The sequence below is a fragment of the Zeus faber genome (assembly GCF_960531495.2).
Source record: "Zeus faber genome assembly, chromosome: 7".
NCBI lineage: Eukaryota > Metazoa > Chordata > Actinopteri > Zeiformes > Zeidae > Zeus > Zeus faber.
The window spans coordinates 4,457,147-4,484,172 of record NC_137203.1 but is presented as its reverse complement, the minus strand read 5'-3'; the positions used below and the strand labels follow the sequence as shown (position 1 = coordinate 4,484,172).

Genomic DNA, 27,026 nt, shown 5'->3' with positions numbered 1-27,026 from the left:
GTGTGTGTGTGTGTGTGTGTGTGTGTGTGTGTGGATGCATGCATGCATGAGTGAGTGAATGCTATGTATTATGTGCCTATCAATTTAATATGATCAGAGTTATTCATACTATGTGTACTTCACAGCTGCTGGGCTGTCTGGAATGTTCCATCCAATAAGGATTCAAGATTCAGGTTTATTCGTCACATACATATACATACTTTCATACATATACATACTTTCATACATAAATGCAGTGAAATGTAATGCAACACACCCGGTGATTACACATTATATGTCCTAAACTGAACACAGTAGCTACCTAAGAAAATTTCTTTCTACTAGACCAACTAACTGATTCCTAAAACGTAATACAGTAAGTCGAAAACTTATAGAATGAAATAAAAATATATAGAATAAAATGAAATAAAATAAAATGGAATAGATAAAGGGAATAGGCTTACGTATATGGGATAGACTTATGTATATGGGATAGGCAATTATGTAAATACAGATATGTGCATTAAAGTGGCATGTGAATAAACAACAACTGACACAAATGCTCAACAACATATCTCTACGCCTGTAAATTTGACTTTTTATTGTTTTGCTTAATCCTTTTAGGCTGCTTTCAATGATTGATTTTATTGTTTGTTTTTAACGGAAACATCATAAATGTGCTATACAGGGCTCAACACTAAATTTTAAAAGTGGTTGCCAGGCAAACAACTAGGCATCAGCTTATATTTTGAGTAATTAAGATACTATGCAGTTATACATCAGCTTAATAATGAAAATGTGACATAAAATAATGTTTAAAAGCTTTATTACAGTAACCAAAGGACATTCTTTGTAGTTAGTGTTTAATCTGAGTCCTTACAGGATGTGGGTCTTCAGAGGGGAAGAAACACGAGTCAGAACAGGCCAGAGCTGTGATAACACATCGCATCACTTCCGACACGCTTTACGGTTTCCCAAGCCTGTGAACGCAGCATGGCTTTGGAGCGTTTTCAACCGGAAACTGGATCAGCACCCGTGTCCTCCAACACAACACCAGAGAACGAGTCGACTAGTGAAGTGATCGCGGATGCCGCCCTTCTCTCGGACGGGTAAAAAAAAATAATAATAATAATAAAATGAAATAAATGCTGAAATGGGTTGCAACACGCACCGCACCCCTCGCCCTAGGATCGGTTTGGACGATTCACACGACGTATGAAAAGCGGCGACGGCCGAAAACAGAGTTGTTTGCATCCCTGTCTGTAACGGTCGACTCCTCGGCTGACAGGGCCGTCAGCAGCCTGGCAGAGAGACGCTCTGTGGTGCGCTGGGATTTTAAAACTCATCTATGAGCAGGACGCACACTTTAACTTTCTCTGACTGTGTGTGGAAATCTGATGTTTTCACACCACAGATGATGAATAAAGGATTTAAAACTAGAACAGGTGCCTGTGCTGTCCTGGTCTCGACTGGAAAAGCAATATTTAAATATCACTAATGCAACACATGTATTTATCTTGGGGGTGCACTTTTTACTGTTTGCTGTCCCTATTTTTTATGTTAAATAGTGGTTGCCAAAGGGGGCAACCAGAGGCCATGAAATGGTTGCTAACTGACTTAAACTGTTTGTCGAGAGCAAGCCGGTAAACGTTAGTGTCGAGCCCTGCTTTAAGAAAAAATGACTTAATTTAACCTTTTTTCTTGATAAATAGAAAGTGTATCCGATAAAAGTGTTTTCCAATTCATGTAGAACATTAAAAAAAAAAAAAAAAAAGAAAAAAAGAAAAACGGAGGAAAAAAGATCCTGATATCCAGAATATTCCCTAAGTCTTTCCACATCATTCAAAAGATGATCCACAATAACAGAATATCAAGTAAAAAAAAAATAAAAAAACGAGAAGTGTAAATTGCACACTGACCAGTAAGGTGTTCCCACGAAGGAGTTGGCGGGGGAGGCGATGGAGGCAGAGCCAAAGTCGGCCAGTTTGACCTGGCCCAGCTCCGTCAGCAGGATGTTACCGGCTTTCACATCTCTGCAGAACGGGAAGTTAGGAAACATCTCAGCCCAGTTTCATCTGCTTTCACATCCACACTGTTTCAGGCATTATGCACCAATTACATATTCTATAGCAGGATTCATATTTCAGATTAATACAACGGTAGAATAGATTTTCAATACAAATACATTTTCTTAATTTCGTTAAGAAAAACTAAAACACGTTAAATTTTCAGAGTTTCCATTGAACCATCCACACATGTAATTACGCAGCAAGTCCTGGTGACACAGAATTACTAATACTAAGATACACTTGTTGCGTGTTGTGACTTTAAACTAAAAATGACAAGGTGTCTGTCTACTTCCTGTAGTCCACAGAGTCGTGCCTCACTGTGTCTCTATGGAAGGAAAACACTCCGTGTGGAAGTTACAAACAACACACTTCCATTCAAACGCTGCAACATCGCATGTCCCTCACAGACATTTCATCAACTTTTTAAACTTTTTTTAAACTAAAATAAAACGGACACCATTCAGACACGTTGCTCTGGAGCTGCAAGCAAACTCCATGTGTGAGGTCACAAACACAGATTATGACAGTTTTCAACACAGTTTTCCACTCCCACAGTTCGTGTGTTAGGACTGGATCCAACGCTGCAAAATAAGAACACGGCACCGGGTTTGATGGAACAGAATGAGTTTATATTTAGAATAGGAGCAAAAAACTAAAATATCAACCTAAACGGCCCGCCCACGTCAAACAGGTAGGGTGACACAAACACACACACGTTCACACAGTTTGTTACCACACCACGCAGTTTGCAGGATGCAAACGTGCGTTCGTAGCCACCACCTGCACATATATAAGGAATTAGAGGATGACGTCACAAAGCGTCTTACTCCACAAACTCATTTCCCTCCGCCACCCGACAGCAAGTTTTAGAACCTTGGCTTGTCGGTGATGCAGGAACGTTCTGCTATTGGACGGCAGTTTTTCCCCAATAATTCCTGCTCCGTATGTGGATCGATTTGGATGAAACTTGAACGATTCTAACGAAACCTCAAGCGTGTCCGTAGCTACAGCAGTGGTTCTGTTCCAGACAGCTTTAGCCCGAATAGTGCCAAGGAGAATAAACATAATAATCCCAACAATAGCAATTTAATTTATTATTATTATACTTATTATTATTATTATTATTAGGGGTCCATCCCGCATTCTAAACAGATCATGAGTCCATTTGTGGGTATTCGTGTTATCTAACAGCTAATAGGAAGATAATGATGATGATTTTGTCTGTTATCTCCACAATCAGGCGTTTGATTACACCAGGCTGTAGAGTGACTCAGTGCGGTGGCCTTGTTGGATGCCTTTCCGTCATAAAATGAGAAAATAACACGTACGGCCATGAGAAATAAATATAATTACTTCCTGGATTTGCTCATCACAGTGCACGTGGAACCGCTGTTTGGCATAGCCAGGTGAACTGTGCGCACGCACGTTGAAGTTTGTACCAAAAACTGCAACCAAGCGATAACACCGCCAGTCACGTCATGATCTTTGTTCCAACTCAAGTTTCCCGTTTGGAAATGTTGGTAACACAGAGGCACGCCAACTCACCTGTGAATCATATTGTGGGAATGTAGATAAGCCAGTCCTAACAAGGCACCGTGGGTAATGGCGGTAATTTCCACCTCTTGGAGCGGTTTCTTATGAACTTGGGGGAAAGAGGTGGAGAAAATAGTACGTCAACATTTGACAGCATGTTTTACTTCTTGCGAATTTTGTGATGTTTTGAACTGTGTCCTTTCAAAGAACTATCGCTGTCTTTTGTCGGAAGAGTCATCAAGTTTAATTTAAAAAAGTACTAAATATGGGATTTTTGAGGATTGTTGTAAACGAATCTGACTTCTACTTGTATTGAGACAACAGAGGTCATTAGGACAGGCATTGTCAGGAAAAAAAAAACAAAAAAACATGTTCACACTATAAACTCATTTTGAAAAAAAAAAAAAAGCAGTTTTTGTTGTGATCGGCTGTTCGCTGTAACAGTTTACTACCACATTACTGCACTCAAGGCTACGGTCATTGACGCAAAACTGCATGCGAGCCGCTTTAAAAAAAACAACAACAAAAAAAGAAACTATTTTTAGGTCTTTTAAGCCAGTGACTTTAGCTTCGGAGGAGCTTCGGGTTGTGAGCCAATCAGCTTGTTGATAGTGTGGCGACGTCGTACCTTGGGAGCCTTAGAAACTCCATATCAATTCAATGGGGATGGCGTGGAAAGGTCCAGAGGACGAAGGCATTTATTTATTCCATGTTCAGTGTCATTTATTCGTTTGTATTATAGATTTGCTGTTGACCATATATGTTCTATTAAACAAACCCCACTGGCTTCAAGGAGCCGAGCACTTCTTCCCTCCATGACTGAGGGTGTGTGCCAAAGCAAAAGGTCAGTGCAAGGCACCGGGAGGGGTGAAAGTCTCGGATAAAGACCAGTCGGGTGCACGGCTACAAACCTGTGTTTGCATCATCCAACAGTGAGAGCTTAAAATAACACCAGGGGTTCAGGTGAGGACTTTTTGGAATGGAAAATTGTCAATTGTCATTGACACTGCTTTTAACATCGCAGAACGATAATTGATGGAACGTGATTTTAATGAGAGAGGCAGGTGATAAAGCTCGAAACAACATGGTTTTAAGATGAAATGGTTAAATAGTAAAGCACTCAAAATGACTTTAGGTGTGTGTGTGTGTGTCTGCGTGTGTGTGTGTGTGTGTGTGTGTGTGTGTGTGTGTGTGTGTGTGTGTGTGTGTGTGTGTGTGTGTGTGTGTGAGCATGTATTCCTGTAGAGAGTGATAATGGGACATCCTGCTGGCAACACGAAGCCGGTCCCGCACATTATTAGCCTGTCGGCCATTTTGACACTATTGTATTATATATCCCTGAATAAAGCCTGGAAGAAAACTTCTGTTCTTTTGCTCTATTTATGCTAAAATTTCCTAAAGAAATGTGATCGCTTTCGATTTGTTCGATTTTTCACAATTTGATACTACCGATCGAAATTAATTGAAGTGACTTTGTTCGTTTTTGTAACTGGTACACATACAACGTAGTATGTAAAGAGTGAGTTCAAAATGTCTGACTGGTAACACACTCACCCTCTAACAGATCTGATGCAGAGCCAAGGCAGTACTCCATCACCAGCTGCAAGAGGCAGAAAGAGGAAAACAAAAGAGGGACAGACACCCAGGCACAGATGAGTGTATGAAAAAAACACACACAAGGCCAAATCAATCACATTGATCAATACCACCTCAATACTACCAATATCAGCTCAGCCTGAGATCTACTACGGTCCCGAAAACCCACACGTGTCCATGTAACCACCCTCTATCAATGCACTTCAAATTTGCTGTGAAAACATTATTTGTGTGTGTATTTGTTTTTATTTAAAAAAACAAACAAACAAACAAAAAAAAACAGGTCATACACAACCCCCCCCCCCCACACAGCTAAAGGAATAGGGGGATGAGATGAAGATAACAAGTGAGAGCTTTGGAGGGAGAGAAGTAGGCCATGAGAAGAGCGTGGAGAGATGAGACACGATGCTGCAGACAGCAGCTGATGAGAGACAGACAGCAGAACGAGGGATCCACTCACCCAGGCAGTGTTGTCCTTCAAGTAGCAGCCTTTATACTCGATGGTGTTCGGGTGGCGCAGCTGTTCCAAAAACTTGACCTCTTTGATGATGTCCTGCCATTTCTAAAATAAGAATACAAAAAAGGTGCATATAATGTAGAATTGAACTCAAGTGGTAAAGAGGGAGAGATTATGTGACCGTGATTATCAGCACAGCTTTAGACAGGTTTTCTGCAGGTTTTAAAAAGTTTTATTAGAAGACTTTAAGACATTCGCTCGCAAATTGTCCCGGTTTTCACCACAATTTAAATAATAATAATAATAATAATAATAATAATGTATACTTGTTTTCAGTGCTTACATAGACGTTTATCATGCTCCGTCCGACTCGTTTCCTCACCCAATCCAAAAAAATAAACAATGCACCGCGCCTCAGAATTCACACTGATTTGTCTGTATGTGCGTCAATCAAAGTGTCGTTGTCAAGGCTGCCGCGAGTCTTTCATAGTGAGCCACAAACGTCGTAAGCTGTCTGACGCTTGTGGCTCTGTCTTACAGAATCTGTCTATCTGCGTATGGTGTGTGCACAGCGCACATACCTGTCAACCCTCCCGTTTTCCCCGGGATTATCCCATATTTTACCCTTTTCTCCCGTTGTCCTCTCGTTTTCCCGTAAATCGCCCGTATTTTAAGCCTTTCTAAAAAAATAAAATTTAAATTTTAAAAAAAGTGTTCTAATTAAAGAAAATTAAATTAAAAAGGCTGCGTAATCAGAGAAACGCTGACGGACATGGAGCCCCCATTGCATTACTGTGTTAAGTGATTATAGTTAAGTGATTATAATATAAATGACCTAACTTGTTTCATTTTCTCTGCCTTTTTATATATAAGACCGCCTTTTATAAAGTATTATCTTTGTTTTCTTAAACGGTGTTCTTTAAATAAAGCTATATATATATATATATATATATATGAAAAAAAACACTTTAATCTTTCTCCATTATTAACGCTATCTAGCCCAATGTTGGTGAGCGTGAGCTTTGCTCATCACTGGTTGCCATGGTGTTGCTCAGGTGTAATGTTCAAACCCCGTTTTCCATTTGGAGAAACACGGAGGGGTGAGGATGCCTGTGAAATTGGCTGGATGTGACCTTAAAGGGTTCACCAGAGGTCAAAGTTATTTACACACAGTTTAACCACAAAAGAGAAGAGATGGAGACGTCGCACCTCAGACAAGACTTTGCCCCAAACACAAATGTTCAGGGTTTATAAACAATGTTCAGGTTCAACATTTAAAGTCAAAGTTCGATGAGTGTGTGTGAGAATATATGCATGTCTCACTTCTGTGGTCTGTTTGCCATTGTAGGACATCTTCTTAATGGCCACCACCTCATTGGAGTATGAGTTACGGGCCTGGAGGGAGGGGAAAAAAAAAAGGGAGAGAGAGAGAAAGGTTAAAGGTCAACTCCAAAGGTCGGCCTGACGACCAAAAGCTCACATGAACACACAAAAGCCTTTTGTACAAACACCACAGGACCCTCTGGATTTACTCATTTTTTAACCCAGTTACAGAAACAATGAGCTTGAAAAGAGACACCTAAAATAATCAACTAAAGTTTCATGATCTTGATTGCCACAGTAAAAAGCCAAACTTAAGATAAGAAAGAAAATCTAACGGAATGTAAAATAGTGACCCGGTGGAAGCAGGTAATATAATTGTATTTTGGCGTAAATATCAGAAATCAGTATTTGTTTTTGAATAAGCTGCTCTGCAAAGGCAACCAGATCCAAGACTGCAGAACCTGCTGCCAAGCAGCATTCTGACCATTGTTCCATTTTTGGCACTGAAGTCCAAACAGATTCTCGCTCAGCGGTTTTTTAAATTCCATTTGATACAGCCACTAGCTGTATCATCCCGCAGAGTAAGAGCAAACTACATGTAAAATAAACTGAGTGCTGGTGTTTGAATTGTCTTTTGCGATACTGTATATGTATACTGTATATATTTATATTGTTATAACCACTTCCCCCATAGAGACAAGTTGAATATTAGCTTCACCACACAGCTGCTGAATGGGAGCACTGGTCGCTGGATGTTTGACCTGCTTGTGGCCGTGTTTTGGCTGGAGAGTTAACCCTGTGGGCGTTCGTTGTCGACTCTACGCCTTAACCTACATCCCTGCGAAGAATCCAAGTTACATTGAATTCTCATTTGATCACTACATCCCCCCGTCATTTTATCCACATTAGCCAAATCCCGCCGGTGTAATGTATGGATCGGCTGGCAAGGGATTGTGTACTGCTGAAATATTGAAATACATTAGGACTAATTGTCATTGCCGAGTGGAGGGAGTGTATCAATAATTACAAGAGGGCTAATTCACTTAACACACGATGCTGTAGTGCGGTGGTCTCTGAGGGGTATGCTCTCAGCACATTTCCAGTTAAGAGGCAGTTCCCCTTGTTGTGCACGCCTGTGCCCTGCACGGACGGGCGACAGCCTAAAAAGGCTTGACTCTGCATGCGAACAGCTTAACAAGCTGCATTCATTAATATAGTACGCACGTCGATGCAGTAGGACACGTCTCCCACTACAAGTACACCTACATATATTCAGTATTAACCCAGTAGTTAACCTCCATTTAAACTGCTTTTCATATCAGTCAAAACAAAATGATATTTTATGCCTTGACAAAACCATCTCTAATATATGGCAACGACATACAGAAAAACATGATCATTTCCCCCGTCTCAATGTCATAAAATATATTTTTTCCCCGTGTGCCTCTCTCTCGGTGTCCCTCTCTCAATGAACGGGGGGTGAAGAGGCAGAAAAGGTCAAGGAGAGAAACTTGTCCGGAAGGGGAACGACATAGGATGAGATGATACGGAGGGATAAAGGACGAGGGAGAGAGGAGACGGCTGCGTACAGCACTCAACCCCCTTTCAGCTCAGCTATACAATCAGAGGCTTGATGAGTAATTAGCCGTGATGAGATTAACATGAAACGCTGCAGCGAGAGCACCGAGAGGGCATCTGTCCTCGCCTCGTTAGAGGCACCCAGCCAAAACGAGAGTAAAAACCGACGTGCACGAACCGCACGCGTGGACATCCTCCAACACAACGATGGAAAGCCTGTGGGAGCTAATTAATACACTGATCAACGTGCTACACATTCATATACTGAAACCAATATTGAAAACCTCTTCGGCAGACCGCCTCCTCTTGGGGAAATCTACGCTCTGCGCGGGCGAGGCTTTCGGCGGAGGTTAAAGAAAGTATTACTGGATCGATTACAACGATGCTGATGCCGGTCACTCAAGTTTACAACCAATGATCAAAGAATACGGTTTGGGTTTAAAATTTTTAAAAAAAATAATGTTTTCCTTGAATAGGAATCAACATGACCACAGAAAACGTTTCTTCAAAGTTAATGTTTGTCTTGTACCGCCGTCCCAAGTCTCCCGTTATGTCCCCCATTACATCGCTGAACTGGAACTGGGTGTCCCAGAGGGTGTTTTGTGAAGAAGAAGAAGAAGAAACAATAATGCTTTGGTCGGCTTCGAGGATTCAAGGAGTTTTGAGTGTTTCCTCAAAGCTCGATTTAACACCACTAAAAACAACATTACTAAGGAGAGCTGCGAGATTTTCACAGGTGCAAATTAAGCTGTAAATAATTCAGAAAGATAAGAGGAACGCTGTCTTATAAAGTCAGCGTTACTACTGGAGAATCGCGGTGTAAAACAGACTTTCTTAAAGAGGGCCTTTACTCCTGAAGGTTATTAGTTATTACATTTTAGCAATATCATCAAACAAAACTACAACCACATGTGAAATCGAATATCTGATTATCAAGGTATATAGTCGCTTTTTCCATGGTTTCAGAGAATGGCGTAATAACTGGAAGTGGAGTGGGAAGGGAGGAATGTGACGTGTTGATCCTTAAAATTGATAATACAAAACAGCAATTATATTGTTTTTTTCTGGGTTTAAAGGGTCTTAGGCTATATAAGATAGAATGTTGGAAACAAATCAATATAAATTGTTTTAAATTGAAGTCATCTTATTTGGCAGGTCTATGAGCAACACTTGATACATATATACACACACACACATATATATATACTGTATACATACACATATATAGACACATACATATATATATACACACATATGTGTGTGCACACACACACACACACACACACACACACACACACACACACACACACACACACACACACACACACACACACACACACACACACACACACACACACACACACACACACACAAAATTGTTACATCATCAAACTAACAGTTTAAAATACATTTGTCAGTAAAAATGTCCAATATTAATAAAGTAAGTTTAAAATTCATGTTTCAAAATATAGACGCCGGATTCAACAGTTTGAACATTGACAATATTCAAGAGGTTTATCCGTCACATACTTTCACACATGTGGTGAAATGCCTTTAAAACGCACCCGGAGATATGGTTGCAGAATTGTAATCATTTGCTGTCTGGTTGACTGGCAGCCAACCAGACAGCACAAAATAGCCCACATCTGGTTGCCAAGGGCGATTGGGCAACCGTTACTGCCGCGCCCTGGAAGAGTTTGGCCGAACGGCGGCACGGGACTTACAAAGTAGACGGCCCCGAAGCTGCCATGGCCGATCTCGTGCAGGTCGCAGAAGACGTCCTCGGGGTCATCTTTGAAGAAGAGGTCGGCCAGCTCGGGGTCCTTCAGCGCTCCTTTCCGCGTGGACGATGGCATCATGGGCTGGACATGGGCTAGGCGCCGACGAGCGCGCTCACACACACACTGCTAGCGCCGCCGGATGTGCGCGGCGGGCCCGGCATTGGCCAGCTGGACCTGGGGGGCGAGGGACACAAACACAATGTGAGAATAAACAACATAAAAAACGAAGAGAGTATTATATTTACCTATTTAAATTTCTAAGTGCAATGTTGATGCATTTTGTTGTATTTATATGTATATATGTTTTAAGTTTCCATGCCTACCTTTCCCCAATACATTATTTTGTTCAACAGTAATGTCAAAATGGTTCTTATCTTTACTTAAGTTTATCTACTTTATTTGTATATAAATTTTTACCTGCAACATTTACATTTTTCCATTTTAATTTTAGATTAGATTGTACACTTGTTTCCCTATTTGTTTTGGCAATGTAAATGTATGTTTCCCGTTCCAATGAAGCCCTTTGAATTGAATTTAATTCAAAGAGAGAGAAAGAGACAGACATAAAAGGGACTGAGAGAAAGAGAATCCCAATTGAATGCCCTAATTGCCAACTCCAACTTAGCCTTCTGTTGTGTCTAGTGTGATACCATGTGACAGCCTTTTTTTCGCAGGCATGGAGCAAGATTAAATAAATATATAATAATAATAAGAAGAAGAAGAATAAGAATAAGAAGAAGAAGAAGAAAACACATTTCAAATTCATCTGCAGGAAAAACACAGGACCGCAGGGTAAAGACACACCTGAATAAATGGAGTCAGTGCTGATTAGAAAAGGTCCAGATGTGATTGATCTGACCTGACCTTTTAATAGAAAGCAATAGACACTCCCTCCAAGGACATCCACACAGTGTGTGTCCCAAATACAGTTAAATAAGTACAGAGAAAAAGAGGGAGAAGAGGTCCTATTGCTCATCCAAGCAAAGTCATAGTCACACACACAGCTGAAGCTGAGTCATTTGTGCATCACACACACACACACACACACACACACACACACACGGCAGTAATGCCGAACGTCACATGGCTGCAGACGGGCCATCAGGCCCGGTCTCAGCCTGGACGCACTGCTCCAGTTAGCCTAGCCACACACACACACACACACACACACACACACACACACACACACACACACACACACACACACACACACACACACACACACACACACACACACACACACATACACATCCTCTCTACTCCTCAACCATGAAATATGGGCGTGCACGAGCCAGATGCAGTGCAGCGAATGTGGCTCCAAAGGCCAGCCCCATGCAGAGCAGGCTGACATATCGGCAGAGACAGTGAGCCACGCCGGCACCGAGGCCCAGACACCAAGCATCAGCGTCACCCTGATCCCCCGTCAGCCGCAAACACAACCCCCTCAAAGGAACGCCGGCCTGCACCCCGTGTTGCCCAATAAACCTGATGTAGGGCATGTTGCTCTGGTGGCATTAGGCCTTACCTGCGCCGCGGCACGCGGGATCAAGCAAACAGTGATTCAAGAAGACATTGCGCGACGCAGAGGAGGTGTTGGAATGGCTGCAGGGACACGATGACTTTTTCTCCCTGTTCCTTGTTAGAACTTTTATAGCACTCCTTTTCCGCTGCCGTGCCGTTCGGAGTTTGTTTGTTTTGGAAAATCAGACGTGGGTCAGAGCATAGGGGGCAGACGGGAAGGGCAACCCCAGAGCAGGTACCGCTGAGATGTCTGGGTAAAGCAAACCTCAACAGAAACGACCACAACAGGGGGAATATTTAACATCAAGTCAGGGCTGGAGAACAGTTGCCTCTGCAGACTGTTGTAATTAACACTTATACCTGCTGGGTCACAATATCCACAGTGGTAGTGTGGATAGAGTGATTTGTTTTTCAAATACTTCTTTGTGTGTGAGTAACTCATGAAAGCACCAATCGTCTAATAGTCAAATATCATCTCCTTATCTAGAGCAGGTGTTGGGAACCTTTTTGGCTGGGAGAGCCATAAAAGCCAAATATTTCTAAATGTATTTCCTTGTGAGCCATATATTATTTAATAAAATTAAATGCAACTTAAAGCGTGCATTTTTCAAGTAAGGCACACATTTTTAACGTATAACACATCTGAGTACTTAAAAAAGCGCTATATATATAATACATTTTTCTTTATTCTTCTTAATAATATTGTTCTTATACTGTAGCTAACCAGTAATAAATGAAATACTTTTTACCATTAATGCGACTTGTGGTGCTGCATGGTTTTGCTGGTGGCCTTGTAGTCTGCTTCATACGTAGTGAGGTTGAGCTTCATGCTGCGTTGAGGCGTCCATCAGTTCAACGTGAGCGTAGGTTGCTCTTAATGTTTCTCAGATGCCACAAAGACTGCTCACATGCGTTTGTAGAGCCAAGCAAGCTCAATACAGCAATACTCACACGCTGCATTGTGTGCTATGTGACGGGAAGCGCCTTCCAAGTTTTTAGAATCAGCTGGTCTTCAGGTTCAAGTTCAAGAGATTATTTGTCACATACACATTGAAGTTTTTTCCATGTCTGTCCACTTGTGTTGAGCTGATGGCTCCGACTGGAGGCAGGGAGTTTTCGTAATGTTGCTCTGTCTTACAGAGGGGATCGGCCCACGGGCTGGTAAGCAGCCCAGCAGTGGAACGCCGTTCCTCCTGCGCCCAAGAGGATAATTATTATCCACAATTATTATAATAATCCTCAGTGATATATATAATTGTGGCCTGCGTGCCGCATATTGAAATGAACAATAAAACTCTGGCCATGTGGGCGCACCACGGCCAGAAAGACTCCCTCCCTAAACCCTCACCTGTGGCAGAGACTCCCACAAGTGGCGCCTGAGCAGAGACCCGGGAGGGGCAGGGCGCCGAGTAAAAGACCCCCGGAGTCTTTCTGTGGTCCGCAGCCGGTGCTTGACGACGCCCCTTTGTCCACCACATTTATTTTGAATTTCATTTTCAAAATTGTAATTTCTCTTACCTGTTTTACTTTAAAATGACACAGAATAATTATTTATGACTTGTTAATTGTGATGAAAAATTTTAGCTCAAAATTGTCTGCGAGCCATATACCGTCATCGAAAGAGCCATAATTGGGTCGCGAGCCATATTCCCGACCCCTGATCTAGAGCAAGGTATTGATCAAGAATATTGTGATATTTCATTTTTCACCAATATGGCCCAGTCCTCTTGAGAGCTGGATGTGGACCGTGAAAGCCGATGGCAAACACGTTGAGAGCGCCGGTGGTCCAAAGTTCACGTATTGATAAGCGACACGGCTGTCGCTACCTTCCTCATATGTCGAGTTCGGGGAATCAAGGCACTCCCAGCACTTCCCTCAAAACAATATGTCATTTTGAACGTCATGGCTCAGCATTCACAATAGCAGGCCTAGTGTCATAATAGTAGACATGGACATTTAAAAAAAAAAAAAACAATTTTAAGTGGTTGACGACTAGCAAGAATTTCACCATTAACCGCATGTAACTACTAAGACAAGGGTACACGGAATGTTATCGAAGCGTTCTGTAAGCTTCCTACGGTTCAATACGCATCACGTGAACCACGGGTATTACAATAATAACTGATGAGCAACACCTCACCTCATGTTGTCGCGCTGGGTCGCAGGGGGGCAAATGTTGTTCATAATCCATCCAATTCATCTCCAGTCATTTCCGCCACATTCCACCATGTTTGTTTACACTTACTTTGGCTGTTCGTCTACTTTGCCTTTCAGTTTAATACTTTGGTGCAGAAGTTGCATATGACTCCGCATCACACGAGTAGAACCGTGCTAAGACAGCTTCCTCCCACACAACGTGCACTCCACTTTGTTCCCAGCTTTGGTAAAATCACACCACTCCGTCTCGCCGCCGTCATTCTCTCGCACTTTCAGAAAGCACTTTCTTCGACGTGAACTCATAGGTAGTTTCTGTCTCTCTGCTCCACCGACCTAGCTGTCCACTGCCGTTATAACGTGATGCGTAATGTGTAACAAAGTAAAAATCAGTAGTCTAATCGGTAATAGATAACCAATTTATTAGTCGACTCATCATGCCCATCCCTACTTAATTGCTTCAATAAAATCCATTTCATAGCCTTCAGGTTTTCCTTTGCTCTCATGAAACTTGGCACGGCAACATGAGGTGCGGCAACATGTGAACACAAGGCGCGGTTACGTACGTTTCACTGGCTCATACAATTACCACGATTGCACATGCCATGTGCAGCGCTTCCACATTGCAAGCAGCTTCCTGCTTCAGGCCATCTTACCCATCTTACAGACATTTCTCAGAAGCGGGAAACAATCAACTGAGCTTCTTTTTTTTCTTCTGGTGCCAAGAAAAAGGTGTGAAGAATCTCCACTGTTATAGTACAGTACGGACGCAGAATGCATGCAGCCAGAAAAAAAAATATTCTGTGTAATTAAGTGCAATGTAAATAGTTGTTTTTTTCATTTGCACAGCATGTGAGGCTGGTTTGGACACACTATGATCGATGCTCTACATTAGAACCAAAGGCTTTAATGATCCGTCAGTGCTGTGTTGTGTTATTGCTAAGCCCATTAGCTAGAGCGCTGAAGCCCCATTGCCGATCACAAAGAATGAAAAAAAAAAAAAAGAACGAACGAAAACTAAGAAACTCAAACAGAATAATTCTCTAATGACCCGCTGGATGAGAATCAGGGAGGAATCAAACATGCAGTGTGTGTGTGTATTGCATGTGTCATCCTGTTGCATCAGCGTGTCTCTTCTGACTGATGGCGCTTCAAGTAAGACCCAACATTTTCCATTTTATTGTATATTTTCAAATGTATTACTTTATTGTTATTGGCAGTTTGTTCTGGCGTGTGGTGCTGTGACGCGACAATTTCCCTCTGGGGATTGATAAAGTATCTATCTATCGCTCGCTCTTTCTACTCATTAGAGTGTGAACCAAGTAAAAGTGATCTGTGTGTTGTACACAGAGAAGGGGAGCCCGAGATAGAGAGCGGGGAAAAGCATAAAAAGTGGGGGACACACACACACACACACACACACACACACACACACACACACACACACTTACTTGGACTAAATTAAAACGGACACGATTTTGACCCGTTGCTCTGGAGCTGCAAGCAAACTATGTGTCAGGTCACAAACACAGAATATGTTTTGGATAGTTTTCAACTCCTGCAGTTTTCGTGTTAGGACTGGATAAAAGGAAGGGACACGGCACCGGCACAATTTACAAAAAGGGCAAAAGAATAAAATATCAAACCAAACGCCGCGCCAACGTCGAGCAGGTAAGCCGGGAGCTAACGAACGAGGGAGTCACGTGTTGATTCTCTGGGGTCTCTGGAGTCTCTCTTTCAACCTGCCCCCCCCCCCCTCAGATGTTTGAGGTGATGCAACAAGGCAACAACAGGTTGTAACGCGGGGGGCGTTGTAAAGTCCAATCCAGGTGTGGGGTGTGTGTGTGTGTCTGTGTATTCTCCCTTTGTAACGATGAATGGTATCGCACTGAGAAGAGCAGGTGATTAGGCAAATGTCTTACACAGATTATAGGTTCAGTGGGTGTGTGTGTGTGTGTCTGTGAGCGCATGAGAGGATGTGAACTGTGGCATGCATGCGTGTGTATGGCCATGAATTAATAAATAGGGTGATGTAGGGCATCTGTGTGTGGTCGCAGAGAGAGAGCGAGAGAGAGCGAGAGAGAGACTCAAACAGAGGAAATGACTTTCGGCTTCGGCCAGAAATTCTCCCTGGACTTTGTTTCGTGTTGGGGGTGCGTGGTGTGGGGGTGGTGTGGTCTAAGCAGCCACACCTGTCTTGGGTCTAGGTAATTGGACCCGGGATCAGAGGTGGCTGTACACCTTTTGCTCGTGAGACTGATCAATGAGCAACCCACACACCCACACACACACCTGTCATGACACGTGTCCATCTGCTCCGGGCTTGTTACATCTGTCCACTCTCTACAATAAACTGGTGTGTTTGCAACATCTCTGCCTGTGTCTGTGTCGGAGGGGCCTGGACCTCGGGTGGTGTGTGGTGGGCGGAACTGCCATAACGACCCTTGCACGGAGGCTTAGAGCTTTTTGTAAAAGCTTTAATGTTTTACAGAACTCTGCTGTATATATTGAACCGCGTTGCTTTTGAACTGTGGGCCACCGCATTGACCCAAAGCCTTGTGATTTGTTCTCTATGTCTCTAACAGTTTTTTTGAACACACATTTTTGATGATTTCGCGAAATTATAAGTACAATTAAAAACAAAATTAATGTACATCTACGTGAGAAGAATTGTAATAAAAGCGGTGTCTCACTGGCAGATGCACGTTATGCACATTAACTGGCTCAATGCAAGTGAAATTAAGTGTTTTGACTGGAAAATGATTACAGATTTAAATACAGTGGTAGTATAGACGCAAATGGACAAAAGATTTGGGAAGACAAATAGTTGTAGTATAAAACCTCTTCAGAACTTTCTTTAGATCCAAACCTCTTTATTTGGGTCAAAACAGCAGCGAACTGACAAAGACAATAAAGATCATGGAATTAAAAATTAAAAAATTCAGATAGAGACAGACACAGATAGGAGAGAGCGAGAGAACTATGTACTTCATTTTGAGTAAGACATTTTTTTCCTGTTGAATTAAATATTTTCTCAATTTATTCATTAACTTATCTCTCCCTATTTGAATGAATTGTACCTTTCATTGTTTGAGTTGCTTGGGGAATAGTGTCGTAGAGACTTTCAAACCAATAAGGCACTTTGACTTGGAGAGAAAGAGAAACGGAGACAGATAAACCCGATACACAGTGCACCCCGTGCACATGATGACCCACGGGAGCGTTTACACACAGCTGCACGTGCACAGATATGAGCACGGCGAGCAGCGTGCACGCTCAGTGGGATGAGGGCAGGGTGAGCTTCTCCTTCCACGCAGATGAAAGAGACTCTTTCCTTCCATTGTATTGTATTTTTTTTTAACAACCTTCTGCAGCTCTTTAACGCTCCAGCTTTGCTCTCCAGAAACTGCTTTGATGAAGGAGAAAAAAAAAAAAAAACAGACTTATTCTCTCACTCCTACACTCCCTCTCCCAGAGGCCGCATGCATTCCAGTTCAACTCCTTCAAGAGAGAGAGTGTGCGCACGTGCCTGCATCCAATCATGTCTCCAAGATCGTTTGCGTGTGCATGTAAGCAAGCAGCACATCAATTTATTTTATATGATAACGGAGTCTTCCAGCATAGATGTGTCACTATAATAATACAATATCTAAATATATCCAATGTATGTTCAAAATTTCATGATTACAGAAACGAACTGCGCACCAACTGCAAACACGTTGAAGCAATTTAAAGAACCATTTCAGACCAAAATGCTGAAAAAAATGAAATAAATAAAGATCATTGGGTCATAGCTTTATCGTTAATTAATTTAAACTATAAAATGATGCATCACAAAATGCAGACGCCTTTGATTAATCACGACTCAATACGAATGAAAGACCAGACAGTGAATTATCATCCGACATACGACTGTTTTTGTTTGCATGTGTGGGTCTTACGTATGGACGTGCGTGCGTGTGTGAAAGCCAGTCTGTTTTTCTGCTTGCATGTTTATTTGTGGGGTTTTTTTTTGGTTTTGTTTTTTTATTGCCAGGTATGTTACGTCTATTTCTATTGACGTGCAAATGTTATTTTCTTTATATAATAGGGTAAAAGGGTTCCGGTATTTATTTACATTTTCCAGCCTGACCAACCCTGTTGGATATAAGTCTATACGATCACAGGTGATGTACATTTTTGTGATTTGTTATATTTCGCCGGCTCTTGTAATGACGCAGACTCTAAACTGATGTTGGGTTGAAGCAACCAAACGAACTGTGTGCGACAGTTTGTCTTTTATTTTATTGTACTCAGGTGCGATGAAAGGCTGCTGCCAAACCAGAGAACTTGTGTCCCGTCCTGCGTTGCTTGCACGAAAGAGAGGGCATCACATGAGGGTGTCGTATGTTCTCACAATAACACCTTCTCACCGAGGGGCAACTTCAACGGGCGGGGCGGCTTGTGGTTTTCACATGGGACAGGTTTGACATGGATGTGTGAATGACATGGCACTGGATGTGAATGTGTGTGAGTGTCTGGATGTATGTCAGCGTGTGTGTGTGTGTGTGTGTGCTGCCAGAGATATCAGAGGCTTACTGTCCCCCCTCGCAGCTTAAGACAGTAACAGTGGGAATTCTTACAGGGAATCTGACCGCTAGCCCCAATCAGGAATCTGCCAAATCATGTGTTGAGACATAGTATGTAAGAGTCATGTATTTATTCATATCATTATGGTTTTATTACGTCATTTGTTATGTATCATATAATTGTAATATTCATGTTAATAGACATGACTTGATTTTTTTCCCCTCTCATTTGAATGAGAGAGAGAGCACTGTTATCATGATGTTACAGAGAGGGTGGGATTAGAGCTTTGGAGCTGTGTGTGTGTGTGTGTGTGTTCGTTCGTTCGTTCGTTCGTTCGTTCGTTCGTTCGTTCGTTCGTTCGTTCGTTCGTTCGTTCGTTCGTTCGTTCGTTCGTTCGTTCGTTCGTTCGTTCGTTCGTTCGTTCGTTCGTTCGTTCGTTCGTTCGTTCGTTCGTTCGTTCGTTCAAATTTGTAGTGTTTCTCATTACTGAGTGGAATCGAGGCACCGAGTGCATCAGGACACGGCACTTTAATAAAACGCTTCCTAATGAAAACCCAAACTCTGGGAGCAGATTCAGCTTCACACATCGACCCAGAGCAAGGACACTGGAGTGTGTGTGTGTGTGTGTGTGTGTGTGTGTGTGTGTGTGTGTGTGTGTGTGTGTGTGTGTGTGTGTGTGTGTGTGTGTGCGCGCGCGCGTCCCAAATCTCCTCCTAAGCTCTACCCCAACCCACTAAGCACTGATTTTGTGCATTTGTGTGAAATGCCGGCAGGACGAGCGCTACTGCAGAGCAGAGTGGAGCCAGAACCAGCGAGCGGCCTTTCAGTCATTTCACTGCATGTATGTATGACCGTATGGATATGTACTGTATGTGACAAATAATCTCTTGAACTTGAAGTTGAAAACTGAGGCAATTAAAAGGCAGATTTCAAGTAGAACGCCTGTGCACGGAGCCGTGCAGCACGTCAAGGTGCAGCTGGAGCAACGGTTGACAAATTCACTTTACATAAAAGTTCCTTCAGTCACTTTAGATACGTACATTTGATTTGGATAGGTTGTTGATCGTTAAGCATCATTGTGTGTACAAAAATTCAGCTTCTAAATCAAAACGCTTTACATACGGAAACAGTTGGTTCTTGAGGAACGGCGTCAATAGGAAATGAAGCAACCGTGTACGGAAAGCGGGTGGTGTTCATATGTCTTCCGTCACGTGAGCCTCCCTGCCGTTTCACTTACACTTCAAAAGTCACTCTAAAAGCAGGGTCGGGGCTCAGGAAGCAGTTTGGGACGCACGCCGAGGCAAAATGGGTCATCATCACTATAAATACTAAAAGGATTCTGATGCATGCCACTTGGCTATACGCCGACAGCAAATGAAGAGGTTTTGAATGCTATACCGTGGGATGGCATCTCACTGACAGAAAGGGGACACCGCTTCATACCTGTGCTGATTTTTGGCAATTATAATAAAACTGAGGATGAAATATAACAGTCAACAATGTTGCAACATAGAATGTAGTGTTTCTCATCAAACACAAAATACTATTCAAAGAGATATTGTTTCTGAAAAAGGTGTTTGGCCACACACACACACCCTCTCGTCTTGAGGGCTGTTCTGTAGCCCACAAAACAACCCTTACTCCTAAACTCCTTTCCCAGCTTCTTGACCCACTCGCTCTGTGATTCAACAGCCAGATTTGCCGCCTGTGGCACTGCACACACACACACACACACACACACACACACACACACACACACACACACACACACACACACACACACACACACACACACACACACACACACACACACACACACACACACACACACACACACACACACACACACACACACGATGACTTTCCCCTTCTGTCGTGCTTCTTCTCATACTTAAACCGGCCTTAAGCGGCCTCAGGACCTCAGGTGTGCCAATTCACTTCCCGAACCTTTGGCGGCGTTTCAGGAAAAGACCCAAGTCGAGAGTTTGAGACAGAACCCGTTTAGTCTCCCTTTCTAACTACGCGTCACATTAGGGCTGGGAAATATAATGATGTCATAGAGGTTGCAGGATTTCTTAGACGTCGTAATAATGTGATATAGTCCAATGTCCTTTCCTGGGCTTAACAACACTCCACAGCCTGTTCTAATCAATGCTTCCACCAGTTTGGTCCTAGTATTCATATTAATAATTCTTTCTCAAATATTTATTGTGTATCTTATTATGAAAGCACCAATAGTCATCCCCAAAATATCATTAATCGACATTGAGACATTCTAGGGCCGCCCCCGACTGAAGATTTTCCTACTCCACTTGTAATGACTTGTAATTCAAGTCATTAGTGGACTAATCGTCACAGGTTAGTGATATTACTCAAATTATTAAAATATAAATTTTAAAGAGAAAATAAATAATAGATAGATAAATAGACCGACCTGGAGAGGGGGCACCTACGTTTGCCACGTTATATGAATAGCACAAGATCTAAAACTGTGTGTGTGTGTGTGTGTGTGTGTGTGTGTGTGTGTGTGTGTGTGTGTGTGTGTGTGTGTGTGTGTGTGTGTGCGCTCCGAGGGAGTGATTCGGGCACAATTTGCGCACATTGTGTTTTTATTTTACTATATTTCCTTATCGAACACAAAAAAAAAAAAAAAAAAATTTTTTTTTAAAATAAATAAATAAATAAAATAAAATAAATAAAAAGCACCGTGCCGCTGTCTGGTTTTAAAGATTTAATCTGAGGTCCACGGGGCCACGGGCTGTGGATTTTGTCATATTTTTTATTTTCATTTTGTGACACTGATTTATTTATATTCTCACTGTTCGGGACAACTTCAATGGACAGTTTAGGTTGCTAGCTAGCATAACTGGTCGATAGTGGAGGAAAAGCACTGGAGTTATCCTCTATCCAGTGTATTTTCAGCCATGATGCTCCTGGTCACAGAAAGAGATCACCTGCAGACAGGCCCATGTCAGAAAAGGTCATGGGGTCGTCGTATGTGTGATCATTACAGAAAGGTATGAATGCCAAAGCTATTTTGGTGGAGCAAGGACGTATGAACAGCAGAACTGGAAGAAGCACTGTAGCATGACGACAAATAAGTGAATCATTGTGAGAGACATCAGGACATCGGCATGGTCTGTTTACTCCAATTAACCTCCATGAAGGCTGAGCCACTCACAGGTTATAAGGACGTACAGTACATTTAAAATGATCTCGGCGGTAGGTCAAGTAAACAAATCTGATAAGACGTGATATAAGGTGATCCTTTACATGGCTGTCATCCAAGGCTGTGTCACCCCTTGCATGTCTGTTTATTAAACTCAAACTCTTCGTATGTTTGTTTACCCAAACCTGCACAAAGTGTGTCGGACTAGAGGTAATATGTTTTTTTTCCCCTTATGAATCGTTCAAACCTGTATGACAAGATGGTATTAAAAAAAAACCTTGAGGAAGCCGCCATTTAGTTATTCATGTTAAGATGATACCTGGCGGCAATAAATTCACAAATTTTGTGTAAAAGAAAGTCAGAATAATATCTTACTGTTTGTCCTATATATTATCACTCTGCCACAGGAACATCTATAGAGATTAGTGATGATGGCGAGAACTACAATTTTAATTACTTTTCACATCGGTTGATGGAATGACTGCCTAACTTGCTATAAAAGAGAGATGCACAATTAGCGGCCATGTGGATATTGTTCTTGGGAATGCTGTGCCCGCGTTTTTTTTAGTCTTTTTTTTTTTGCAAAAAACCTGCAGGTGTAATGTCACTGACCTTCTTGTTCGGCATTCATTTTTTTTATTTGGTGCCATTCTATTTTTGTAAAATGTAATTCATATATAGCCTGAAGAAGACTGAATTAATGTGAAAAAAAGTCCTATTTTGATTCAAAGATTTGTTGAGTTTATTTAAAGCTTTATAAAATACATTATTATTGTGAAGGCAGTTTTCTGTTGATTTACAAACTGCAATAAAATAATTGTGTTCCCCAAAATGGATAAATAATCGTGATCAAAATATTAAGGCCGTAATCGTGCAGCCCTATGAAAGACTCCTGTGGCATAAGTAGGATTCAGGTACACTTTGGCCCATTTTCGCACTCCCTGACAACAGGAGAACCAACAGCAGATCAAAAATGAGAATAAGCAGGTCGACAGCCAGTGCTTTAACTCAATAAACAGAGACCTGTTCCTACCTGTGGGAATCTGTGCGGGGTGCTGGGGAATCTCAGTTAAACTCTCTTTCTGTCTCTCTGGCCGTCTACAGCAGCCTCCGTAACCTCATGGCTGACATGGTACCTGAGTGAGAGAGAGATGAATCAATAGAAAGAGGGGGAAAAAAAAAAACAAGAGGAAACATGGTGAGACAGGTAGGATGAGGTGATGACGGCTGCATCAGCTTGGAGTTGCCAATACTGACAAAATGGTTGCTGAATTCTTTATATGTTATAATTGAGTCACATAATACTCGATAGAATATTAGAGGGATGGACCCTCTTGTTATTATTCTGATTATTATTATTATTATTATTATTATTATTATTATTATTATTATTATTATTCTCCTTGTCACTTTTCGGGCTAAAAGTGTCTGGAACAGGACAACCACTGGACACACAAACACAGTTGGGGTCTCGTTCTCGTGGTTCAAGTTTGATCCATATCGATCCACATATGAAGCAGGAATTGGGGGGAAAACGGACAAAATTTGATTAGAACAGCAGAACGTTCGTGCATCGCCGGCACGCCAACGTTGGAAAACTTCCTGTCGGGCGGTGGCGCAAGATGAGTTTGTGGAATAAGATGCTTTGTGACATCATCCAATTCATTTAGAAGGTGCAGGTTGTGGCTATGGACGTCCATTCACACCGTGCGAGGTGCGTGGTATAGACTCCATCGCTCTGTAATAGTTAAAATCTGCGCGTGTGTTTTCGTTTACGTGTGTGAGTGTGTGTGTGTGTGTGTGTGTGTGTGTGTGTGTGTGTGTGTGTGTGTGTGTATCCCCATACCTGTTTGATGCCAGTGGGGCGTTCATTTGATATTTTATTTTTCTCTGTTCGCATCTAACCCGGTGCCATGTATCTCCTGCGGCATTCGAGCCAGTCCTAACACGCAAACTGTAGGAGTGAAAAACTGTCGAAAACATATCCTGTTTTTGTGTCCTCACACATGGAGTTCACCTGCAGCTCCAGAGCAACGGGTCTGAATGGTGTTTTATTTTAGTCCCAAAAGTTTAAAAAGAGGATGAAATGTCTGTGAGGGACATGCAGTGTTGAATCGTTTGAATGTTTGTTTTGAATGTGCCTGTTGTTGGGAACTTCCACACGGAGTGATTTCCTTCCACAAAGACACCGTGAGGCAGGACTCTGTGGACTACAGGAAGTAGACAGACACCTTGTCATTTTTAGGATAAAGTCACAACACGCAACAAGTGTCTCCTCGTATTAGTAATTCTGCATGTCACCAGGACTCTGAAAACTCATGTCACCACGTCATTACGTGAGCCAATGCTGTGCTCATTTGAAAATCTGAAAATGTAACTAGCTTTGGAGGTAATGGCGATGTTAAGAGGAAGGACAGCACGATCTGACGCTACGCTCCATGGGAACTCAAAAATTGGTCATTTGTGTTGATAATGGACCCTGTGTATTGCTGCCTGCAGCATATTATTATTATTATTATTATTTTTTTTTGGCTTGATAAAACATATTTTTGAAACTGTTTGTTTTATGGTAGACAATGCAATTGTAAATATCTTCATTGAATTCTTAAAATGTTATGTACAGTTTTAACTCTTAAACTTTCGAACATTTTGGCCTGATGCCCAATTATAACATTTTCAGTTTCTAAACAGACAGATGTATACTGCGCTTACTGTTATTATTTACATCAAAATTTGGTCCCTCGTTGACAACATGGCAACCACACCGCATGAGATTGTTGAAGATGGCCCAAATCTGGTTGCCCGGGGCAACTGGGAAATTGTTAATGTCGAGCTCTGGATTAGCTTCAAGATAATCTCGAGATCCCTCCACTTTTGCCATCTCCCCTCATCTGTATGTGTTTAGCCCTAGAGAAGGAAGGGTGGGCTTATTTTCCATATGGACAAATACCATTGGCTGAGCATCAGTCCATCCACTCGATCTGCTTCAGCATTAAAATATGTCAGTCCGCACTCCTTCCCTCACACAGTCGCACAATATCAAGAATTCAAGGACAAACATCCAGACACGCAACTTCTCATGCACAGCAGCTGCAGGCATTCATATACGCCATCTTTTTTTTCCCCCTCCCACCCCATTTCTCAGGCGCACACCCTTAATATACAAAAGCATGTCAAATGTGAGCAAATTGTTCTGACAGTGGAGCGCTAGCGGCTGCTGGCCATGCCTTGATTTGACAAGCAGGTGGGGCGATATCTGCAACATGGACTCTGAGCTAGGTCCAGCACACACATCAGTTATAAGACGAGCACCAAGTGAATTACAATGCTTGCTAATGGGTAGAACAATGACGGATACATTCAATTAAATCATCTTGATGCACTGAAGACAATGTTCTATTATAAACAAAACTTTGGAATCAAATACCAAAACATTCTAATAAGTGAAAAAAATAGGGAATAACTTTGATGTAATGTACTATACATTGGCATACACGCAGCCAAATGTGATGAGCAATCAGTCAGATCGCTTGACAAGGAATTTTAAAGGGGGTGTGGCAGTTACGCCTGCCACATGCCAACCGGGGGGGCCTTTTCAGGGCCCTGCGACACACAGACACAGGCAGAGATGTTGCAAACACACCAGTTTGTTGTAGAGAGTGGGCAAGATGGAACAAGCTGGGGGCAGATGGACACGTGTAATGACAGAGGCTCTCCCTGTGTGTTTGTGGGGATGGGTGATTTACCTGTTGCTCAATGATCGCTCTGACGAGCAACAGGCGTACAGCCACCCTGATCCCGGGCCCACTTACCGAAACCCAAGACAGGTGTGGCTGCTTAAACCACACCACAGCCACACCACAGGGGATATAATGACAGAAATCATTATAAACTAAAATGGACAATGGCCCAAAAATGCTCCACAGGGGGAAAGGAGGGATACATTATTTGAAACGTGCGTGACCCTGTGAACTCAGCTCAGGCAGTTTACTTCCTTCTTTTACCTGAACCAAAAACATTGTCCTGAGAATGAGTGATTTAGTACCGTAACTACACAAATAGTTGTGCAACAAAAATTAAACAACAGCTGGTGGATTTTTCCTCTAACTACAGCTCATTTGACCGCAGTTAGTGAAACGTTTGGCCCATACACAAAACATGACAACGTCGGCAAAGGAACCACTTCAACGTCTTTCCATTTTTATTCGTCGTCCACTCCATCCACCCCAAGCTTAACAGCTGGCTATACTGGAATTTGATTCATTGAAAGGGTTGGGCCAGTGGTGATGCAGAAGCCAAAGAATTAGGAGGACGGACATTGAGCTATTTTCCACCCGCTCATTGTGTCGGCCCATATGGAAAAAAGGCAAGCACAAACACACTCACAACACACAAACGGAGGAGAGGGGCCTTAGAAAGAAAATATGGTCCAGCAAAAATAATATCATTAATAAAAAAAATTATTAAAAAAAATTGTATACCAGTGACTTACCATTATTTGGTCCAAGATCAAAATCGAAGTAGAGAAACATTCATTTTAAAATGTGTTGAATATATGTATAATTGAAGACAGTTAACCAACACATGTTTCATAATTTGAGGCAACGACAACCTCTGGAAGACACTTAAACCCAAACTTGAAGGCAGTCTAAACAGACAGTAGAATGCCTCATAAATCCATAACTACAAGCCAAATGCATGCCGTTCCTACAGCTTAAATCGCCAACAACACATGCATTTTAAACGGCAACATTGTATGTCTGATCTACGAATTTTAGAAAAATAAATATATTAAAATCAAGAATATTAGTGATAGTGGCTTCATACTCTTATGTTATCATGGAAAACTTGGAAAAGCATTTTGAGCCAGCGACAACCTCCGTCGCCCTTTTAGACGGTGACGAGCAGCTGATTGGGTGTTCAGAGAAACTGCCTTTAATAATAAAAGAGGAGTGTGCAGGAGGGAGGGATGGAGGGATAAAAATGTACTCTGCTCCATACAAGTGTGCCTGAATGATTTATAACACAAACTGATGCTCACAGGAGCCTCTGGGAAAGTTGTGACCATAGCCCTCCCCCGCTCCCTCCACTCTTCCCCCTTCCACCACTCTGTTACTGTTCCTCTCCCGTCTTCCCTCTTTTTCCTTTCCTCCCTCTGATCTTCTCCTCTCCTTGCTGGCCAATGTTCCCTGCCATGCACAGGAGACGAGGGGAAGGAGGAGCTCAGGTGCTTGATGTCAAAACTAAACACTTTTATGGTCCAAATTGTTTGGTTTTCTGTCGAGTCTGGGAAGATT

The 27,026-nt window shown here is 42.2% G+C and overlaps 1 protein-coding gene across 2 annotated transcripts in view; it reads right to left on the bottom strand.

Moving 5' to 3' along the window:
• taok3a (TAO kinase 3a) overlaps nucleotides 1-27,026 on the bottom strand; it is an 85,981-nt gene that overhangs the window by 33,379 nt on the left and 25,576 nt on the right. Inside the window, exons 1-8 of one of the 2 annotated variants that reach the window (XM_080003548.1) lie at nucleotides 23,576-23,671; nucleotides 22,763-22,865; nucleotides 10,260-10,490; nucleotides 6,958-7,029; nucleotides 5,638-5,739; nucleotides 5,136-5,181; nucleotides 3,594-3,690; nucleotides 1,899-2,012 (exon numbers count right to left, since the gene is read on the bottom strand). In XM_080003548.1, coding sequence (XP_079859674.1) covers nucleotides 1,899-2,012; nucleotides 3,594-3,690; nucleotides 5,136-5,181; nucleotides 5,638-5,739; nucleotides 6,958-7,029; nucleotides 10,260-10,394 — 566 coding nt within the window. In that variant the 5' untranslated portion in view covers nucleotides 10,395-10,490; nucleotides 22,763-22,865; nucleotides 23,576-23,671. Of the gene's footprint in view, nucleotides 1-1,898; nucleotides 2,013-3,593; nucleotides 3,691-5,135; nucleotides 5,182-5,637; nucleotides 5,740-6,957; nucleotides 7,030-10,259; nucleotides 10,491-22,762; nucleotides 22,866-23,575; nucleotides 23,672-27,026 lie in introns of those variants that run through there. The other variant, XM_080003547.1, reaches the window with a different exon arrangement.